At 29.0% G+C, this 24,373-nt stretch overlaps 1 protein-coding gene across 1 annotated transcript; it reads left to right on the plus strand.

Moving 5' to 3' along the window:
- Positions 1-1,173: 1,173 nt before the first annotated feature.
- LOC148304324 (neuroglobin-like) lies at positions 1,174-24,276 on the plus strand (the record flags this gene model as incomplete). The annotated part of the gene is made up of 2 exons (XM_088268500.1): positions 1,174-1,405; positions 21,890-24,276. Coding segments are annotated over 2 exons (382 nt in total), but the record flags the coding sequence as incomplete, so codon positions are not given.
- Between the last annotated feature and the right edge of the window lie 97 nt (positions 24,277-24,373).

Genomic DNA, 24,373 nt, shown 5'->3' on the forward strand with positions numbered 1-24,373 from the left:
TTAATTTGACTTGTTTTATTTATTTGAAAACTAACAGATTGTTTTATTGATTTTAAAACTAACAGTTAAGTGACGTCAAACTGCTAGGTAAGACCATCAGACCAACATGGGTAGGCTCTTTCAATCTCTTCTAATTAGCCCCGTCAAGCTAAAATTATTCTGAGCTTCGAGTGTCTATAAGTTAAGTTTCAGAGTCGTTTGCTCTTCGGGCCAGAATTATCCGGTCACTCTGGCCTAAATTATCAGACCGTTTACTCGGCATTTTAGACCAATATTGATTGGCTCTTTGAGACAAAATTAATTGGTCTATTGAGCTTCTAATGTTTGAGTTGGTGGATAAACTTTTTCTTTAAATATTTAAATTGTTTTGTCCATATTTGAACTTAAATATATAAAATGTATTAAAAATAAATATCAAGCCACTTATTGATATTTTTACTGTGCAACAGATCTTTTTATGTAAAACCTGAATGTTTTTCACAGTTTGAAAAATATTAAGTTTATTTAAAAAAATAATTAAACAACACCTTTTTTTGCAAAAACAACACTTGCTGCCCTGTAGCGGGTAAATATTAAGTTAAAAATATGCCGCTTTTGCTGGGATATAGTAAATTCTGGGCATTCCGCAAACATGCGAAACTGAAAATTGACGATTTTTGATATATGACGTTGTTAAAAGGAGTGAACGATGTGTTAACGTTAATATTGATACTGAATGTATCGACACATGTGTCACAAGTATTTTTGAGGAATATTGGTATTTATGGGCTAAAATTCGTTTTAAAATGATTCAAATAAATTTAAAATTATGTGATTCTATTCTCAATTTTATTAATATTTAAAGCATTTACTTTGTGGTTAGTTATTTTCACTTATTTATTTTTTACAAAAATGTTAATGATATTAGTCTAGGGTAGTAGTGAAGGGTAGTATTGTTTTCATGCTGTGGTAGTGATTGTTCTAACGAAGAGACGGGTACGTCTCGAAACCAGTAGACATAAAAATCTCAGTGAGTAGTTTTATGCTAATATTATTAACATTTTAGTAAAAAAATATCATTTTAACTGTTTACCATTTTACTATAGAAAATCACTTTAGATAGTTAAACAAAACAGTTTTTGAAAAGATGGAATTTGACCACTAGATTTATTAATTTTTATTATTTATTTCCAGACTATTTGAAGAACACAGCGAACTTCTGAACATGTTCGATAAGTTTCGAGAGCTGAAGACTAAAGAAGAGCAGGCCAACTCCATGGAACTAGCGGAACACGCCAACAACGTGATGCAGACCTTGGATGAAGGAATCAAGGGGCTGGACGACCTGGACACGTTCTTCGAATTTCTCGACCAGGTTGGAGCTAGCCATAGGAGAATACCTGGATTCAAAGTGGAGTACTTTTGGGTAAGAAAAAATAAATAATTTTTTGGAATTAAAAAAAAAAAAATACTAACCTTTTGTAACATAATGAAGACATTATTTGTTTGAGCTTTATGTACTTGTTTTTTATTCATTTGTCGAGCATTCACTAAATAATTTGATTTTTATACTCTTGAAGTAATATAACAGTGAACAGATTAAAGAATGATATAATACTTTTATAATTTTTTCTTTGTTTTCTCTATTTTCTTTATTTTTATTTGTTTATTTGTTTTTTATTTAAATTTCATTTTATGCATAAAAATATTGTAAAACATATATGGCTGACTAAGTATTGCACCCACTACTTAGTCAAGCTGGAATAAAGATTTATTTTTAATATTTTTATTATTATTATATATATACAAACAAATATACTGTGTAATAAACGAATAAAATAGGTCGTCAGCCCCGTAAATGCCCAGACTTCCATATTCTTCTTCATCTTTGATGAGATGTAAAAAAATAATATGAGAATAAAATAGAGTTTAGTTTCTAAATATGCACATTACTAGTGCCCATCCAAATTCAATGAAAAATTTATAAAATAAAACAATTTTGTTTTTAACACTTTTTATAAGCACTCTTAAAAAGTGGTTATAACAAAGTATTTTTATTTTATAAAGTTTATAAAATTTGCCACAAAGTATCTGCGAAAAACATTAAAGAAATCAATGAAAAATATTTATAAAATTTTGATTGCGTAGGATATGTGAAGTTTTTAAAAAAAAAATCCTTCCCTCTTATGTATAAGGATAACTGAAAAATTCTATTTTAATTTCATCTAAAAAAAATGTTGAATGTATATAGAAAATAATAAGAGAATAAGTTTGATCCCTAGACACAATACATCAAAGATAATGGACCCAATATTTTACATCAATCAAGATTTGTCACACAGTTCATTTATTTGTCTTTTTTTTTGTCATATTATAATAAATAAATATGTTTTCTCGGTTATGTTACTACGACAATCAGTTTGTTTTTTTACTGCCTACTATGATATAATAATATGTATACGTCTCTGAATATAAACAATATAAACACAGATATTAATCAAAATTTAATATTTGATTCACGTAAAATAATAATGATTGTTTTTTTAATGAACTTTTAAAAAATTTAACTTTTCAAAAGATATTAAAAGTATTTTTTATAGTAAAAAAGATATATTGGTTTAAATGCTTTTTGAACACAAATATATGACATACATACATTCATTGTATTACGTGTTGGCAGATCAATTAATGAATTTTCGAGGGTTCGAACATAAATCAAAATGTACAAAATTGCGGTTGTTGAAAACTGATAACGGTTTCAAATCATTTAAATAATACGTGATTGAATCGGATTTTAGAATTTCTCCATTAAAGCTTAGAACTCGGTGAATTCCTTCCGTAATTATTAACGAACGTAAAGTAGCTGAATAGAGGCACTTCGGAATTATAGACCACACGCCGTAGAAATCAATAATCCTTTGAGGCTTATGTAAGAAAATATAGGAAATGAATGACGAAAATAGATTTCAGACAATAATTTATCGAGAAAACGATAGTTGATAAGCATTTTATTGCAGTTGAAACTAATATCTTACTTAATTTTTTTTCAACACCTTAACAAAGATGAAGAAGAATTTGGAGTTCTGGGTATTTATAGGGCTTATGATATGTCATGGGCTGGTTACATTATCACGTGAAGTATTCCCTGTTCTACCCATGATTGACATGACACTACATATATTATTATATTTTTTTAACTTTATTTAATCTCATGACAGAGTACAAATGAGTTCACAACAGCCATTAGTTAATACTATTTTTCAGTTTAAGTTCTTGACGTTAGTAAAATAGTGATATCCCCACTGGGCTTATTTGCATCGCCTACGCATCATCTAGATATGGGTAAAGAGTAAAGAATTATATATATATACATATATATATATATATATATATATATATATATATATATATATATATATATATATATATATATATATATATATATATATATATATATATATATATATATATATATATATATATATATATATATATATATATATATATATATATATATATATATTAGGGGGTTGAATTAGTTCTCGCCGTTTATAAAAATCTAGTATTTCTCTGTGATTTAAATTGATTTTTGTTTTCCTGTCCCCCGCTACCTCGAACACCCCCGTGGCACTTTCAACCGCCTCAAACCGCCTCAAAATTAAGGCTATGGGCCTTGTTCATCGGCAGGGAAACTGGGTCCCGTATGCTCTGAAGGAGAGAGATATGGAAAAGCGACTTTGCATGTGTGATTTACTCTTGCAACGGCATCACAGAAAAGGTTTTTTGCATCGCGTCATCACCAGCGATGAGAAGTGGATCTTCTTCGTCATCTGCCAGCCAGGTCGGCCACTCCCTGCTGAAGCCAGCATTGCAAAACGCAACATTCACGGCTCAAAATCGATGCTTTGCATTTGGTGGGATCAGCAGGGAGTAATTTTTTTCGAGCTTCTCAAAGCAGGCCAAACAGTCACAGCAGAGGTTTACAAGCAGCAAATGATCAAACTGAAAACAGCAATTGAAGAAAAACGTCCAGAATACGCAGCCAGGCACGAGTTGATTCTCATTCTGCACGACAACGCGCGCCCGCATGTTGCCAAAGTGGTAAAAGAACAGATAAACTCCTTCGGCTGGAAGGTTCTGTCACACCCGCCCTACTCCCCTGACGTCGCACCATCCGATTATCATCTGTTTCGGTCCATGCAGCATGGATTATCGGGAGAAATTTTCAAAAGTTATCGAGAAGTCGAGTTATGGGTTGAAAATTGGATTGCCTCAAAAGACAAGGTTTTCTTTTATAGGGGAATACGACTTCTTCCTGAAAGATGGGCCAAAGTAGTCGAGAAAGAATGGCAATACTTTGAATAAATTCTTACTTTTAAAAAAATATATATTTTCAATTCAAAATACTACAAAAAACGGCGAGAATTAATTCAACCCCCTATTATATATATATATATATATATATATATATATATATATATATATATATATATATATATATATATATATATATATATATATATATATATATATATATATATATATATATATATATATATATATATATATATATATATATATATATATATATATATATATATATATATATATATATATATATATATATATATATATACATATATATATATATATATATATACATATATATATACATGTTCTTTTTTATATAAAGTTTTATTCAAAATTAACTTGTATTGCAGTATATATGTTACGTGTTCTATATTATTTCCTCAGATAACTTGTGTTGAAACTAAATATGTTAAAACATATCCAAATGACGCCGTAGGGATGAAGCAATAAGCCCCCTGGCTACAGCCTTTCATTTTAAATTTATCGTTCGCTTCACCCTCCAAATGACATCGCATATTTTATCCAAACGGTCGACGTTCAAGTCTTTAGTTACTTCATTCTATTAAATAGAAATGGGTTGAAGTTATATTTGTAATGTAACAGAAAATGCGTAGTATATCATAATGTAGTTATGGTATCTTTCTAAGAAAGTATTGATTCAATTTTATGTAATCAACTTTCGTCATCTAAATATTTATGTTTTCACGATTTAAAAAAAAGTCGATTTTCATGAGATGATTTCAGGCGCCAATAGTCCAAAACCGGTTTCAATTTTTAAATGAAAATCCTGTAGTTCTACTTAACTTTCTACGCAATATTTTTTAATATCATAAAAATATAATATATTCTTTAACATAGTGATTTTATACTTTTTTGAAAGCAACGAAAAACTAATAATGAATATATTGAGTATCTCCAAATATGTCTTCACCAACGGTGGATTTACGCCACTCTGGAGTTATTTAACTCAAGATTTTCATTGAAATCTCAACATTGAGAAAGTGGTCCATAGAGATGGCTTTATGGAAATCTGGCCAATTTCAGGGCTTACCTGATACTAGGCAGTTAAAGTGATCACTTTAAATATTGTGCAACATTTCTCATTTTTTCCATTGATTGTTTTAAACCGCGATGTAAAATTAATGCTTAAAATATTTTTAATGCCAATCAATATATACAATGTGACTCAAAATGAAGCAAACGTATTTCAGGAATTTATGATCAACGTTGTTAAAAATATTTCTCTGAAACGTTTTAATGTTTGTAACTATCTTCTACATTAAAGCCTTCCATATGTTGAATTGTGACTAGTTCTGTAACGAATTTTGAACAGCTCAAGTAACATTTCCGCTACGATGACATTTCCATTTTCAAAACAATAGTTTAATGCCTCCAGTGAGTTTGCGTAACGTGTGTTTCGCGTATACTATAGTAAAGCTATATGAGATTATGTGCTCACGTTTACGTGAAATAAACAGCGTCATGTACAATATTCAAGGAACGTTTTTTCAAACATGCACGCCATATATTATAAACAACATAGGTACATACTTTGTAGGCTAGCAAACACCGTATTCAGTACATACTCGAATTATGTTGGTCGATATTTCTTAGATTAATTTATGAGAGAAGAAAATCATTATAGAGCTAAACGAATACGTAATTTTTTGTTGTGTTTATGTATGTGTGTGTGTGTGTTTGTGTTTGTGTGTGTGTATTTGTGAGTGTGCGAGTGTATTGAGACATCGCTCACTCCTTTCAACAACGTCATATATCAAAAATCGTGAATTTTCAGTTGTGCTCGTTTTCGGAATGCCCAGAAAATGTACAGCAAAATCGGCATATTTTCAATTTAATACTTACCCGCTACAGGGCAGAAAGTGTTGTTTTTGCAATTTGAAGAAAGGGTATTGTTTAATTATTTTTTTTTTAAATAATCTAAAAAAAAAATAAATGGAGAAAGAACATTCTGGTTTTACCTAAAAAGATCTGTTGCACAATAAAAAGTTAATAAGTGGCTTGATATTTATTTTCAATATAATTTATTATATTTTTAAACTTTCAAAACGATCTCCTGAAAAATCTAGTTTTTTGATATATGACGTTGTTGAAAGGAGTGAGCGATGTGTTCTTTAATCTTTTGTTTGTGTACAGTAATAGATTTATATTATCCACTGACACTTCGTGATGAAATTGCATTTAAATATATTATTAGATTAAAACCAATACTTTTAGCTTTTCCACTTTATTTGTAGGTTTGTGTACAGTGTTCCGCCGATAAAACAGTGTTTGACAATGAAAAACCATGATAGTAATGTGTAGTCAGTTTTTAGAAGGACTCGATAATTTAATTTTCGTTTCTTTGTTTTTACAAAGCAACATGAGTGAATTAATTTCTGAAAAAGTGGTTTACAAAGAGGACTTGCAACCAGTTTTTCTTAACAAAATTCCTCCATTTTTTATTTAACATCGTTTTCACACACTTTTAAATTATGCAGACTGCATCGTAACACGTGTCACAGTAGATTTCAAGAATTAGTGGTATTTAGTAAGTAAAACTCAAATTAAAAATTGACGATCTTTACCACACAGTAATTGCAGAATTAATCAATAAAATTCCTTCAATTGAAATTTACTTATCAAACATTGAATTTCGTATTTATTTTATAACAAGTTGTTTGTTAATATGAGTATATAAGATACATGTCTGTATTTTTCCCTTCATCATAACCAATATTTCCTGATTACCACAGTATACAAAAATATTTATAAAGACTAATATAATATTATGAAAGTATATCGCTAAAAATATGAACACAATATAAACGATCAATATTTCTAAAAGTTTCCATAAAAGTTATTTCTTTGATTTTCGTTCACGAGGGATGAATTTTCCGAATGACGTTTGAATAGACTTCATCTAGTATGTCACGACCAATATTCCTAGGGGGTGGGGTGTGGTCAAATTATGTAGGGCAAATAAAACTCAGGGCGAGTTCATTTAATCACAGGCTCCTAGTTGATCAACGAAGTAGAAAAATAAATACACTCTGGTGTCGTACAAAATAACTTTTTATTTTGTTTTGAAAGTTCTACAATATAACTTGAAAAATGTTGAATGTAGTATTTTAATACGCTTAGTATAAATGTTTCTTCATGTTTGCTAGTTCAAGGGAAAAATTAATTTAGTTATAAAAAAAATGTTCTCCTCCGTAGAGTAATCGGTCAGAACGCTCGGTTACCGTTTAGGAGGTCCCGGATTGGTTTCCCAGGGGGGGAGGGAGGTTAAATAAATTGAAGTGATTTTTTCACATTAATATTTATTCAATATTACCCTGGACAGATATCTGAAGTGGAGGGCTGATCACTTTTCCTTCATGTATTAATGATCAAGATGCAGTTCCCTATGCACCATTGGGGTGCGGATAAGGGTTTGAAGTAGAAAATAATTTCTCAGGTTTTCATTGATCATTGCATAGGCTAGTTACTCGTTTTTTAGGCTTTTGCGCATCGGTAAATGTATTGTCATATGCATAATGACCAAGAAAAATGATGTTTGTATGATCAAGTACAGCAAATGAACAAACTTGAAAGTAGGAAGTAGGTCAGATAATTTTAATCCTCGGAAAACTAAGGAGAATTTTTGTTTTTCTCTTTATTTTTTAAACACATTTGAAAACGATTACGTTTTTTAAAAACATTTTTTCTTTTTCTTCCTTTATCCATATAAAAAGAAACAAATTGAAATCCAACTACAATATATTGATTACAAATTTGATTTTTGAATTAATCTTATAGAACGTGCCTCAAAATATTAAGAATACTGTGTTACATTTTTGATACATTAGTGTATATTATTAGTACAAATATTACAACATTTTGAGTGTGTCCAAATACTTGCTCACAATATCTGGATTATCTCCAATTACAGGAGTTATTTTCATATTATTTTTTGACAGAATAATATAAAAAAAATAACTGTTGTAAATAAATTATCTGGTCAAATTATAAGCTTAAATAACAAAAAAGAAAATGGTATTTTCTGGCGTTTCTCATGTGTGTGATTGTTATCCAGGACTCGGACCTCACATACTAATTTAAGAGTTTCTGCTTAGTAAAAAGCTTCTTTACATCTCACCAATAGATGTCTTTAGTGAAGTTTTAGTGATTCAAGAACAAGGTTTCTAAATTGGTTAACATAAATAGAACTTCCAAGAATTTGAGTAGTGTGGCTGTCAATAATGGGTAGAATTGGTGAATGTTACACGTGTGTAAAGTGATCACTCAAACCAGCCTATGACGGTCGTCAATGCCCCGTAAAAGTTTATTTGCAAACTGTTAAAAGAAATAACACAAAGACAATGCTATAACTATTGTTTTTCGTTTAATTAAATTAAAACTCCACATACGTTTCATTTATGAATATGGAAAAACAGTAAGTGATTACACACACACACACACACACACACACACACACACACACATTCACTTGCTAAAAAGGAAAAATAACTACTAAAAAGCTGAATATCTGGTTAGTGAAATAAAAGTGGTAAAAGTTACGTAACTTTTGTAATAATCATCGAAAGAAATAGTATAACGTAAATTAATAATTGAGTTTACACCACACAAGTGCTCAGTATATTTTTTTAATACTACAAATATTATTCTACGAAATGTTAAAAATAACTGTATTGTGATTAAGTAACCAATAAAATATGTATGAAGTTTCATACAAACTTGGAACCTGTCACATGTCTAACTCCAAAATAACCATTTGGTTAATGATTTAAAGGTGTTGCTGCTAAGTACCTGACATTTCCTAATTTGGTCTGCTACCCCTTCGCGCTATTCCACGAATCAACCCCCCTTAACACCCACCAACCACATTGCCCACATTGTTCATTCAAATAATGTCATGTAAATAATATTTGTACTTATTTTTCTACATCTCATCAAATATGAAGAAGAATATGGAAGTCTGGGCATTTACGGGGCTGCATCTTCATCTTTGATGAGATGTTAAAAAATAATATGAAAAAATAACTCCTATAGTTGGAGATAATTCAAATTTGTGAACAAGTATTTGGACACTCTCAAAATGTTAAAAATAAATTATCTGGTCAAATTATAAGCTTAAATAATACAAATGAAAATGATATTTTCTGGTGTTTCTCATGTTTGTGATTACAATCCAGGATTCAAACCTCATATACTAATATAAGAGTTTCTGCTCGATAAAAAACTTATTTTCATCTCACCAATAGATGTCTCTAGTGAAGTTCTACTGATTCAAGAACAAGGTTTCTTAATTGGTTCATAATTGATTAATTGGTCGTAAGCCCCGTAAATGCCCACACTTCCATATTCTTCTTCATCTATGATGAGATGTTAAAAAATAATATTGCGTAATTATTTAGAAATACGTATTTTGAGAGATAAGTTCACAATGACGTTTCAATGACGTTAAAATGTTTAAGTTGTTTGCTCAGTCAATATGCATTTATTCAAAGCTCATTAGAGTTAATTAACGTAATTTATTTCCATTTCAGAACTTTAGTAATGTATTTTGATACATTATTTTATTTCTGAGAATTAGTTATTGTTTATTTTACTTGATTAAAATTACCACGTTTTTTAATATAATTTACACTCTTGAAGATGTATTTGTTGTGAACGTATTATGATGTTGAAAACTTAATATTAATTGTTTCGTTGATTAATAAATCAGAGTAAACAATTGTTTTAGAAGCCGTACTACAACTGTATTCGTTAAAAATATAATATAAGGTTGAGCTATAGCAATAAATTGTATTGTAAATTAACAAATTATAATGAACAATTAGTTTAAACAGCTATAAATGACGGCAGCTTCATTTATTTAATCTTATTATTTTTTAATGTTAATAGTTTATACGATATTCCGCTTTGATCATGTGACTTTATTTATTATTATATAGCAGTTCCTGCCCTTGCTGGTTCAATCTGGTTAAATGGAAAGGGAAGCACACTTATCTAATATCTTTGATTTCACAATACTTGAGCGTATAAAATATTTTAGCAGCTTTTAAAAACTACACTGTTCTCAATGAGCAATGCAAAATTTCGGATGTGATAGTGTTACGTTCAACAAACGTCTCTGCCATTGCTATGAAAAATCTTATTTTTACAAGTCTTAATACTTAAAAAACATGCGCGTATTCAAATGCTACGTTGCATCAAATTGTCATAGCAATCGGTGAGTAACTTAATAGATTCAAGATTTTGATAAAATGGAAAATTTATACCGATATAAGTAACCATATAACATTTTACAAAATTAAACAACTTTGTTTTATTTTATTATAAGTACACTTTCACCTACCGGTTTCGACAAGAACCTTGACATCATCAGGGTTTATTAAATTCTAAAACATTAAAAACATACTCATAATTAATTACATTCCCTTACCAAAAATTTGATAAAGTTTTTAAAATGTGCCATAAAGTATCTGAGAAAAACATTTATGAAACCATATAACAATTAAGTTTATAAATAAATCATTTAAATTTTATTTTCCAAAGCAAAAGATTTAATTCTATAGAACTAACATCATAAGCATAAGAATGATTGATTTTTTGATTCTCTAATTTATCCACTTATATAATATGTATGTATGTGCATAGTATAAAGCCTCTCATGACGTAATTCGAGTTACCTTCTATAATATAAAATATACAAAAACCTTTCGTAATATGGGTTCAGGACCTTTATTATCAGGATTCCGAAAATAATCATTTCCGGGTCCCTATTGTTAGAGTCGGAGTGAGAAATTCCTGAATTTATTTTCCTCCTAATAAGGAGCGAGAAGGGAAGGAAATGTCATTATCAGGACATCGAAAACAAATTACAAGGAATATCGAGTTTGCTAGAATCACGGAAATATTTTATTCACGATACCAGCTTCAAATGTCGAGAAGGTTCTCTGGACCATTTACGTAGTAATTGTTACATTTGCATATTAACTTTAGAACTATCTCTATTTAAAAAGTGTCACTTTATTAAGAGAATCATACTTAGTTCTCCATATTATATTACGTTATCACTCCCTTAATTTTAATTTCAACATTTCGCCGATGTAGCTTTTTTTAATTCGTTGGAAGAGAGCCTAACTAACTAACTAACCATCACGCAGCTTCTTCTCAGGGGTAGGCAGAGAGAATAGAACGCCACACCACTATGTCTTTGCGAACATTCTTCGCCTCTTCCACGTTCATGCATCTCCTCATACGTACCCACCGATTATTTCATCTGCTAAGCTGACCGCATTCAAGTATTTATTATACCTGATCGCGCCAAGTTTTTATCGGTCTTCCTTCGCACCCTTTTCCAACTACATTCGCCTCATAAAATCGTTTTACCGTTCTTTCCTCACCCATTCGTTCTACTTGTCTAAACTATCTCAACACACCTTTCTTAATTTTATCGATAATGTTTAATTCAGCTTTGCATCCCTTCCTTATTTCACCATTCAAATATCTATCATACATCGTTTTGCCGCACATCCGTCTGAGATATCGAATTTTGACTGCATTCGGTCTCATTGGGAGAGATAATATTTTTATGTTTTTTTTTTATTTTTCCTCTCATGAAATTATATTTACAGGCATACAATTTTAAACCTTAAGGATTATTTCCTTCTCTACTCAGTGCCGTCTTAAGTAGTTAAGCCTTATTCGAGTTAAAATCCTCGTTGTAATTAAGTCTTAAATTCGAAAACATTTTAATTTAGAGCGTTCCATAACAACTCTCCAAAGGTCTAAGACCTCCAAAGCTGGGTTTCGGAAAGCGAAGATTGCTTCCCACAAATCTAATATTTTTTAATTAAATGATTAAGGCTTATCTGATCAGGTTGGCAAACAATAGGAAGCCAATATATTAAACTAATTAATGTTGATGGGAATACTTCGAATCATTTATCTCACTGATGCACACCTCTAAACGAGAAAATAACAAATGCGTTAGCTCATTTTGGAATCTCGTTAGACTGTGATAAATAGAATATTGTTCTTATACGCGAAATAACTATTAAATATCTTGATGGCGTCGAGGCGTAGTCGGTTAAACGCTCGACTGCAAAACTTGCGGGTTCGATTTAATTGCAACATTAACTCAAAAAATATTTATTTTCAATAGGATTGGGTGTGTGTAATGTATTTTTCATATTATTTATTGATTCGACATTAACTTTGTGGAATGACATGATTATTTTATTAAAATTAAACACTGGAATAATCCACTTTATCGAGTTTTATTTTATTTACGACTAGTTTCGAAAACGACAATTGTTTTCATCTTCTTGTACAAATTAAAACTAACGAATAAAAATTTATTTAGGTGTATATATAGGTTAAAAATATAGGTAGGGGGGTTGAGGAACAACATTTTTTGTGAAAGGAAACATTGATTATAATGGTGACGTATTTTGAAACGGTATATTATTAATTATTGAATTTTAATTTTTATGTATTTCTAAATTATTCTTGACTTGACCTTTATTTGTAACAGAGTGTAATAATTTAAGCGTATGAGAGTCAAATGAGTGGTTAGTTTCCATGATATGATTTGCAAATCAAAACTCTTCCTATCAATATGTATTCTTGTCAAGTTAATTCAATCACTTCCGTACGCAATCATTTCTAAAAGTTTTGTTTGCTTTTAAGACGGCCTTGTACTAGTTTCAAGGAGCACTTTAATTAACGCAATTTAAATAAAATAATGTAAAAACGTGTAATACCATCAGTACTTGCGGTGTCTGCTAAGATAAAGTTCAAAAGCTGAATTGATCAAAGCACAGTGGTGACTTTGTAATCATAGCTTGTAAATGTTTAAGAGCGGCCAACTGTGAAATATAGAAAGGAGAACTTTATGACAAGATAATTCAACAGAAACTCGAGATATCTGAAATCGAGGCCAAATTTCAATGATTAGATTATTAAGAGAATAACAATTTTGATTGGAAAATGGCATATTTTCTTTAGAGTACTGTGATTTAAAAAGTTTTGTGTGTTTTTGTTTAAGTGAAAAGTTTTAAATTCCTTGAAAATTCGCAACATTTTGGATGTGTTCAAACATTTTTTCACGCATCTAGGTTAACTCCATTACGTTATTTTTACACATAGAAGTAATTATTGTAAAATTAATTACTATGTGGAGAAAAACCAGATTTGTAAACAAGTATTTGGACACATTTAAAATATTTTCGATAAAAATAACTGGTCAAATTATAAGCTACATTAAAATTTAAAATGATGACGTTTTCCTGTATGTAAAAATAATGCGGGGTTCGGATCTTGCATACAAATAAAAGGGTCTCTACTAAATAAAAGCTTTTATCAATCCAACATAGATGACAGTTGTGAATTCATATGTATATACTGTGTCATGAGATTGATCATTTTATCTAGAAGTTTCTAAAATTTAAGCGGTGTAGTTGTCAATCACAGGTAGAATGGTGAATGTTGCACGTGTCGCAAGTGATCACTTAACCAGCCCAGAGAAATGAAATGTCTAAATCCTTTACAATAGTAACTTGCCCAATTTTCACAATCATCTCATAGACTCAAATAACACACACACACTCACTGACTAACTTACCATCACGCCGCATCCTAGCAGGGGTAGGCAGAGAAAATAGAACGCCACACCAATCTGTATTTGCAAACAATCTTCCCTATACCATATTCATCTTCTAGTACATACACGCTGATTATTCCGATTTCAGGCCTGATCACTTTCAAGTATTTGAAATATTTAATCATTCTTAAGTTTTTCTCAATCTTCTTCTTCTTCTTCTATTCCTAACTACATTCGCCTCATAAATTTGTTAAACTGTCAATAGTAAGAAAATAATCAAGTCATGTTATTTTTTGACATCCCATCTGACGGTCTTCAGCCCCGTTAATGCACAGACTTCCATATTCTTATTCATCTTTGATGAGATGTCAAAAAATAATATTCTATATTCCTATAGTTGGAGAAAATTCAGATTTGTGAACAATTATTTCGATACACTCAAAATGTTGTAATTAATCAAGTTTTTACTAACATTTTACAATTAGGTTTATGTGAAACAATTCATAAAAAAAACTAAATTATTTCATATAAAATGAAAAAATACCTGTGTCCTTAGTTATTTACGCAAAAGTGTTATTTGTGCTGAGTTCAGACCAGGGCAGCATAATAAAAAGGAGCTATTAAATTTAAAAACATTGATAGTATATGTACTTTATGTATAAGCGGCAGTCAGTTTAATTTTTAATCACAAAGCGTACGTACACAGAACAGGGGTTTACAGTGCCTCACGTGAAACTCGTGATTAAATGTAAAACTATGTAAATGACTTTTCAAGTGTACGCGCAAACACTTTTTGCGAAATTGGTTTTGTAACGTAACACGAAACAACGTAGTTTAGCAAGATTACGTCACCTGATAGTGATTTTTATTCATTGGTGATATGAATTTATGAACTTTTTTTTTTAAAACAAAGTACCTATTTAGACTTCCGAGAGAAAAGTTTAATGTGGCACGATTTGAAATTCATCAAAGCTTAAAAAAAGAGCACTAAGCACTTAAAAAAATAAAATACGAGTGATTTTTTTTAAATTGAGAACTAAATAATTTTCCTTATTAATTTTCCCTCGTTCTTTTAAACCTTAAAAATCTTTTCGTTGTCTTATTCTTAAAATACTCATTTTAATAAAAATTAACTCTGATTTAATAACATGGTAATATTCGTATGCATTCGTAAAAATTGAAAAAAAATATTATACCTCCAAAAATTCATAAGGAAATTACTGACCTCACTAGAATGTAAAAATTATTTATAGAATTTATAAATAGAGCAGTAAACATTGTTTCATATAATTTATTTATCATTTCAAAACATTAAGGCGATAATATTCAGAAAATAAGTAGAATAAATATACTCGACCAAAAAAAAAACAGATTAAATAACGACTTCTACTAAATTGTAACTCAACTCGGTTTTCGATTCGATCACTTAAAACTAAACACGCAAATCAGTGATCAAATTTCGTTGTGCATCGCGTATTTCTAAAAATATTTTACTAAGTGACATCAAAAACTAAGCTGGAAATGAATATTGACCGAAAAAAGTAACGAATATCGTCTCAATCGGGTAACTGAAAAAGTAACAGTTAAAGTTTTATTTTTATTTATTGGCAAAGCATCCAAAATTGGGTGATATATGACACAGTTAAAAGTTAGTTACACCTCCAATATGTATGTAGTAGAATAAATTATTTTATAAAAATTACAGTGTTAATCCGAGGTGTCTTAAAAAGGGTAAAATCCCATTAATATCAAACAGAAAGTAAAACAATTAAAGATTTTCTTTATATATTATTAGATTAAAACCAATATTTTTAGCTTTTCCACTTTATTTTTATTTGACCAGTGACCGGGTTTCGTCGTTACCGACATCATCAGACTGGTCAACCAATAATTTTACATTACTACAGTAGATACTTTTACACAATACTTTAAGATTACAACAATACTTTTACATAACTACAGTAGATAGTAGTACTACAATACTTATATTACTACAGTAGATACTTTTACACAATACTTTAAGATTACAACAATACTTTTACATAACTACAGTAGATAGTAGTACTACAATACTTATATTACTACAGTAGATACTTTTACACAATACTTTAAGATTACAACAATACTTTTACATAACTACAGTAGATAGTAGTACTACAATACTTATATTACTACAGTAGATACTTTTACACAATACTTTAAGATTACAACAATACTTTTACATAACTACAGTAGATAGTAGTACTACAATACTTATATTACTACAGTATATACTTTTACACAATACTTTAAGATTACAACAATACTTTTACATAACTACAGTAGATAGTAGTACTACAATACTTATATTACTACAGTAGATACTTTTACACAATACTTTAAGATTACAACAATACTTTTACATAACTACAGTAGATAGTAGTACTACAATACTTATATTACTACAGTATATACTTTTCCACAATACTTTAAGATTACAACAATACTTTTACATAACTACAGTAGATAGTAGTACTACAATACTTATATTACTACAGTAGATTAAAACCAATATTTTGCTAAAAATATTGGTTTTAATCTAATAATATATTAAAATGCAATTCCATCACGAAGTGTCAGTGGATAATATAAATTTTCTTTATTTTAATTATGTTGTTTTACTTATTTCATTCTATAAAATCCCCACATTTTAATTACAATTCATTCGGTTTAAATAACATGCTTCCTGATGTAAATTTTACTGAAAATCTCGTTTTACATTATTAAAAATGATATCATTGTCTGGAATGGAATGATGGTGACTCGGTCTAGGATAATCAAAATAGTTTATTTTTGCCAATACAAGATCAAAAAAGTACAACATTAGATCAAATATTATTTAAAAGTAGAGTTTATTTAACAAATACGAGATAGATTTATGTATCTAGTAAGTAAAGTAAAAATTAATACATTCCCAATAAAAAAACAATATTTTTGATTTTATAATTTTTTCGATACCAAATATCATATCAAAATATATCAAATCATAATCGATAATCAGCAAATCTTTACTATTTTTTGTGGTTTCGCACAAGTTTAATAAGCAATACGCGTTTTGTTTGGGAACCCAATGAAACTTCTAGTACTTAAAATATTTTTTCACCTGTTTACTTTGCTTTCCTTTGAAGAAAAAAATCTACAAAAGTGATGGCCTTAAAGTAAGCGTTATCATATCTCAAAGAAAAGCTAATCCACAAAGAGTGGGGGAGACGCTTTTGACGCTTTATCTAAAAGCTTTCTACAAACCACTATAAAATAACCGTTATTTTGCCTGAATAACAAAAATAATATAAAAGTGTTGTTTATTCTTTTATTTATTTCGTGATAAAGATGGTAATAATAAATCACTTACTGATTTACACTTTACAAAATATGTACGTTGTAGATTCAATTTTTGTTCTGACATGTTTTGGTGTAACTTCATATGATATAATAAAACAATAATGATTTGGAATTTTAAACGTTAATCTTTTTTTACCAGTGACAGGGTTTTGTCATCATCTGTTGGCCACCAGTCTGATGATGACAGTAGCAATGAAACTCGATCACTAGCCAAATCAAATACAAGTTGAAAAATTTTAAGTGGTTGTTTTATTACAATATAATTATTATAGGTTTTTTAAATAAGACTCTCAGAAAATGGCATATATGGGTGGCATATACAAAGATTAAGACCTAGCATCGTAACCCTAATGCAATCAATAACTAAACACTTGTACAGTGGAACCTTTCATAACGAGTTTAATTCGTTCCAGCATCTGACTCGTTTTTTTTTTGTATGGGAAACAATGTTTTACTTAACGTTAAGTTAACGTTAAGTAAATCATTGTTTCCCATACAAATCAATGTAAAATACGATAATGCATTCCAGGCCGAAAGAAAATTTAAATTGTTTACTTATTTCTTCTAATATAAATAAAAATAAAATTACTTATAAATTGTTAAGGAGTGTTAAAACTTGGAATATAATATAGATTTTTAAAAAAGGGAATAAAAATATGAATTTGACAAATAATTAATCTCTTTTAACTAGAAAAAACTGTTTTAAGGCTTTTTTGCCAACGTTTCAAAGTTTAACGAAATTGTGTAAAAACAGCATTATCATTGAATACATTTGTATCACGAATAACCACCTCCTTATTAGAGTGATGCTTCTTAATGTACGATGCAACAATTTCTTTTATTGTGCTAGAATATTGTTTCTCTGCTACTTATTCCTCCTCCATTAACAAACTCTTCTCCATAATTTCTTGCTGTGAAACACTATCCAACTCCATAAGCTCTTCAGTGGTCAGCTCTTGGCTGTAGTCTTTTACAAACTCTTCAATATCGTTGTTGTTCACCTCAAAACCCATGTTATTGGGCTAATGACACTATCTCGTTTACTGTAATCTCCACAGTTACTGTTTCAAAATCACATTTAACAACACTCTTTGGCCAAAGATTTTTCTAAGAAGAAGTGAGGGTCCTCTTAGTAAACCTCCTTTCCAAGCCGCGAAAATCCCGGTTCACAAGTGAATGACGTGAAATAGTAACTTGCCCTTCCTCTGTTACTCGTTATGCAAAACATCGCTCGTTAAGGGAACAACTTTTCACATTTTTTTGCTCGTTATGAGAGGTGTTTGTTATGAGAGTTTTAAATATATAACGTTCACAAATCTGCCTATGGTTGAGAATTTTTAAATATTTGATTTTATTATGTTGCATGCAACATTTAATAATCACTTCGTATGTTAGTTAGAGTCTGTTGAGGACTTAATTGATATTTTACGATAAATGCGCGTCATAATCTTCCGCATTGTCAAACATAATAAACATATGGTCTGTCTTTGGTTGAGATGTCAAGAAAAAAACAACAAATTCTTTTAAAGATTTTTAGAGATTGTTAAACACATCGAATAATTAAATGTTGCCATGTTGACAAGCTATATTACTTTCAGTTCATAACCACACTCGATATATAATATTATGCTAGAAAATTTAAAAACTTAATTGAGGGATACAGGAGAGGATTTGTAAGATTAAAAGAATTTTAAACAAACATCGAAACCCAAAAATTGAGATCAAAATAATTAATTAAATATAACACTTTCACCTAAAATTCAAGTTATGAATTTTAATAAGTAAGTTCTTGAGTACCTACAAAACGAGTAAGTAATTTATAAGAAAATAAAACTTTTATATTACGGAATAAAGATAAATAATTGAAAAATAAACATATTGAATAACACCAAGAGAATTAATAAAATATAATTAATGATTATAAGATTTATCCAGTGGTTGAGAGGGGAAAGTTAAATCATTACATTACAAAAACTTTTTGTTGATACTAAATAACAACAAAAAACAGATGAAGTGCCTTACCACTCTATGGGGTTGAAGTTCGATAAAGTTACGCGGACAAAAAATATAAAGGCCATGTTCCGGAACTGGGGATAGTTCTAAACTGTGGAAGTGGAAGACACTAGAAGCGATTTCGCTTAGGCTTTTTTGTAGAACGAGTCCATTTTCCACGACATAGACAAAGTATTATATGAAGCTTATCTCGAAAAAGCAGCGATAACTGTTTGAAGAAAATATATTTAAAATACTGTAGGAGATATTTTTACATGCTTATTTTTAAAATTTTCCTTCTTTTTTTTCAAACCACTCCAGTGTTAAGGCGAATTATGTATATTTTTTACATGTGCGCCTTAATACTAGGGTGGTTCGAAAAAAAATAGGAACTGCCGAAAAATATTAAAAAATCTTCATAAGAAATTTCGCTCGTTCAAAATTATGCATTTTGAAATAAAAATGATTATACAGTAAGAGCGGCATCATCTTTTTAGCTTGTTAGTACAATAAAATGCAATTAAAATTGTTCATGACGGAAAACGTACTTCTTTACAGGTACTATTCTTGTTTGCATATTTTCAATTGCATTTTATTTCCATAGAATTTTAATAGCACATTTGTTTCATAAGAATTATGAAATTACACATATTAGGAATGTGAGTATTCAATTATTTCATCCATTTTACTAGACTGAGCCACAGAACGCGTGGCTGGGTACAGCTAGTAATTTGATAATTCTCTACAATTCTATACTAACTTCTGTCGATATCGTCTCTATATTTAATTTTTAAAATGTTTCATTTTTATAACGTAGCGTGTTCAAAGATCCCGCCCTTATAATTATTTTATACTAAGGCTCGATATCAAGGATTTATAGAAATAATTCTTTTCCTGTTTTCGTTTTGTAAATTCGTACGGTAAAAAAAAAAAAAAAAACTTATTTTCATTCGTGTTTTTAAATAATTCATAAATTTTGTGTTTTTAAATAATTCATAATTCATAAATCTAATTTAAAAAAATAGAATATTATAATCAGCTTTCATTTTAAACATTATAAAAGTTAATTAGGTATAAAATTCACATTATAATGATTCATTATTTTATGAATCGCATGTTTTTTTTTAATTTCTCATTAATATTTGTAAAAAAAATGTGCTCCTTCTAATTAATATTAAATTACAATACACATTTTCTTAAAATTTTGCGTGGGTTGAAAGCTTTTAAACTGTACGAAATATTCATTTAGGATAATAAAAATATATCTATCAAAATATTTTTAAATTACATCACTTATGTAATTTGAAAATATAATGAAATCTGATGACATTTTACTTACTTACAAAATAACTTACTTGAATAATTTACAATAATGTTTGAATGAGAAATTCATCGTTTTCTGTAAACAAATTTCATCAAAGGTTAAATGAAATTAAAGATTTTTTATTTTTCAAATTAATTTGTGTCGTTGAAAATTATTGTTTTAACTAACTAATTAACCAACTGTCCATTGATCCATGATTATTTGATTAAACATTTCTCACATAAATTAATGTTTTACTAAAATGAAACGTAAAATGTGCAATTTCATGTTTTTTTCTTATTCTTATTGTAATATTATGATTATGTAGAAAGAAATTTGTTAACAAATCAGCATTTTCTAACGATTGCGGAAACGGTATTTTTTTAACTGAAGGCAAAAGCTGTTGATTTATTGTTCATTCCCATTTGTGTAGAGCTTTCTTTGGTAAATGATTATTGAAATTTACTTGTACCATAAGGTTTTATTATTTCGTCTGAATTTGAGCAGGCTTATTTGCGATCATTATATTTTCCACCAACAAAGAAAGCTTTTATTTTCATGAATTTACGACGAATTAGAGGCAATTTTCAGTCGGAAAACGATGGCCTCCAAAATTAAGTCTTTTTTTAAATTTAATGTAGTTACAAGACCTTTTTTATTTTTCAATTCATATTTTAGACATTTCTACTTTACAATCTTAAAATAAGTTAAGTTGTTGTTATCTCCAATAAAGAGACTTAACTCTTGTGCTTGGAGAGGAACTTATTATTTATTGCTTATGTTTGTGAGTGATACACACATTTTTTTCCCTGATTTTTATTTTGTGAGTTTTTACTCTCGATAACATGAACAAAATGCATTTTATTTATTTTTAAGTAATATAAAATACTAAAAAACGTGTATAAATTATTAAAATTGAAGACATGAACGTCTTAATTTTTTTTATACCTATTAGAAGGTCGTTGAAGTATTTGGTTCCCAAATATTTAAAGTCCAAATGGAATTGTTAGGTATTGGATTTTGGTATTGTTAAGTCATTTTGGTAACTCCAGGATGAACTTTTGTTTAGATTCAAGTATTTTTTATCCTAAATTATTGAAGAATTGCTGTTTATTTTTTTAAATGGTTTCAAGTTTTGGTACTTGAAATGTTGAAAATAATCATTTCGTTGGATTGTTTTTTTTCTTTTAAAATGACTTTAATCCTATTTTTAAATTGAAACTGTATTCATGTTTTGATTTTTTTTTCAGCGGATCGAGAAACCATTCCTAGAGGCGGTGGAGTCAACTTTGGGGGATCGGTACACTCCCAACGTCGAGAGTATCTACAAAGTCACCATTAAATTCATCATAGAAACTCTTGTAAAAGGTTTTGAAAAGAGCACAACGCCACCAGCGTGAACGCCAGGGATCCTTTAAATGTAGCCATTATGGAATTGCGACGGCCCACACAAAATGGCTTCTTCAATATGGCGCACATCCAGATGGCGGGAAAATAGTGTGTCAATTCAACGTCTCGTTTTATCAAAAGGGCGTGTGTGAAATGCTTATATTAGGAATGTGAATATAGAAAACAAACTATAATCGTCGATGTTAAATGTATTTGATGCCTTAATTGAGAATTTATCGAATGTTTTACGTTCTGTGTTCTGAAGCGTTCTTTATACGGGACACACCAAAAACTCTTAAAACTGTCAAACACCCAAAGATAATTATCTATTCAGGACTTAAATTATTTTTATTAATACTGTTACGCAGTTATCGTGTTTCTTACCTATAAATGTACTTTAAAATTTGTATTACACACTAATTTTTTTGTTTTCATCATTATAGTACATAATAATTTAATCAATTGTACATGAAAACAGTGTACATCAGATGTCGTTATAAGTCAATTCATATAAACTGAGAAAAATATATCTACCTAAGAATGAATGTAAGATCTGCTACTTTATCGTAAAATGTATATTATGTAAAGATATTTCTGGTTAAGTCAATTTAACTGTCTTGACTACATAAACATCCAAAGCTAGAATGATTATAACAAATTAGTTTATTTCGTACAATTTTGCATCTCCTCCACACATAGGACTAAAGACGAACGGAATTGCTTGGTAAAACGTAATTTTTGGTTAATTTTGTTAAAATATGTGTCATTTTTTCTTGCTTTTGGTTGGGAGATAATATGCAATAATAAACGGGAACTCTGTTTATTGCAGCTTTAATGCACAAGTATCACATAGGGGACGAGTTAAAAATGTTTTGTAAGTTAATACAAATCTGCGTTTATTTCAAATTTATAGCAGCTACCCATCACTAGATACTAAAAATATGTTCCAGTAATTAAACACTGCTTTTTAAGAATATTATAATTTTTAATTGATTATAAAAAAGGCCGGGTGATGTGTAATATTTCGTTAAATAATTTACGTGCATATATCATAAAACGTGCATATATTTAAATAGAAAAGTGTGTGTTTTGTCAACGTAAAATACGTACTTAGAAATCTGGTTTTGGCGTAATGTTTTGTAATTGATCTTCAAACATGAAACCTACCTTGGATTAATTTTATTTTTAATTTTAGCTTTGTGTCTAAGTGTTTAAGTGTCGTTAAATGAAAAAAAAATGTGGTATTTATTTATTATTTTTAATATTTGCTTTTATCGCAAATGTTTTTATTTTGTAATAGAAGTATGCATAAAAAATATTCACACAAACAAACCTGCTTATACGAGCATTCATTTTTTTTATTCTGAAATAGATTTAATTACAAAACCATAAATTTTTGGCAAAAAGATATTTAGTCAGCAAAAAGTGAAATATATATCGCAGGAAGAGATTTATTTAAGAGTTTTTTCCTTTTACGTCATGCATTTTAAAAAATACCAAAAATTCTGTCCTTGCGCTAATGTTACAAGTCTTTTAACATTGATGAAAATATCAAATTGATATTTCTTGAAAAATTCCATTAAAATCATGTGTAAACTTGTAGTTTTCCACATAATATTAACATAATATTAATTATGTGTGTAAAAAAATACATGGCGTGATCCATTTATTCGGTATATAAGAGTTTAAATGATTTTAAAGATTTGGATACACATTAAAGTAAACAAAATTTAGCCTGAAGCATATTTCAAATTCAATACTTCACTTTTTAACCCAAATTAATGCGACTAACCTTTAATTAGACCCATCATAAATGATATCAGTACCTTCCAATGGAAACAAAATGAAACGCTTTTAATTTTCGACCTCTGTGGTGAAATTTTATTGATTGAACTAAGCACAATATATCAACAGTTTTGGCATATCTTAAATGTATGTTTGTTTAAAGCATTTTTTCGCTATTGTACATACGCAAAATGTAATCATACGCTTTTTGGTTGAATATTATAATATATTTTTGACTTGATCGTGAAAAGATTTTAATTTATGTTGTATAATTACCTATGTGTATAACGATTGGAGTCGTTTTTATAATATATTACATTTTAGAGAATATTGAATAGAAAATGAATGTAAAACATGTAATAAAAACGTATGTATTCAATTATTAAAATGTGTGTATGTATGTATTTAAATGTATAGATGTATTTAAAATACAATAGAAGTCCCTAAGCTCTAAAAAACAAAATAATATCGTTTATAATTTAAGATTTAAAAACAAAAATATCAATGAATTTCATTGAAAATCATAGTAGGTAAAAATAAAAGATTTTAAAAGTATATTG

Source organism: Brachycentrus maculatus, unplaced genomic scaffold, assembly GCF_059751285.1.
Source record: "Brachycentrus maculatus isolate JH-2025_06_01 unplaced genomic scaffold, ASM5975128v1 h1tg000325l, whole genome shotgun sequence".
Lineage (NCBI taxonomy): Eukaryota > Metazoa > Arthropoda > Insecta > Trichoptera > Brachycentridae > Brachycentrus > Brachycentrus maculatus.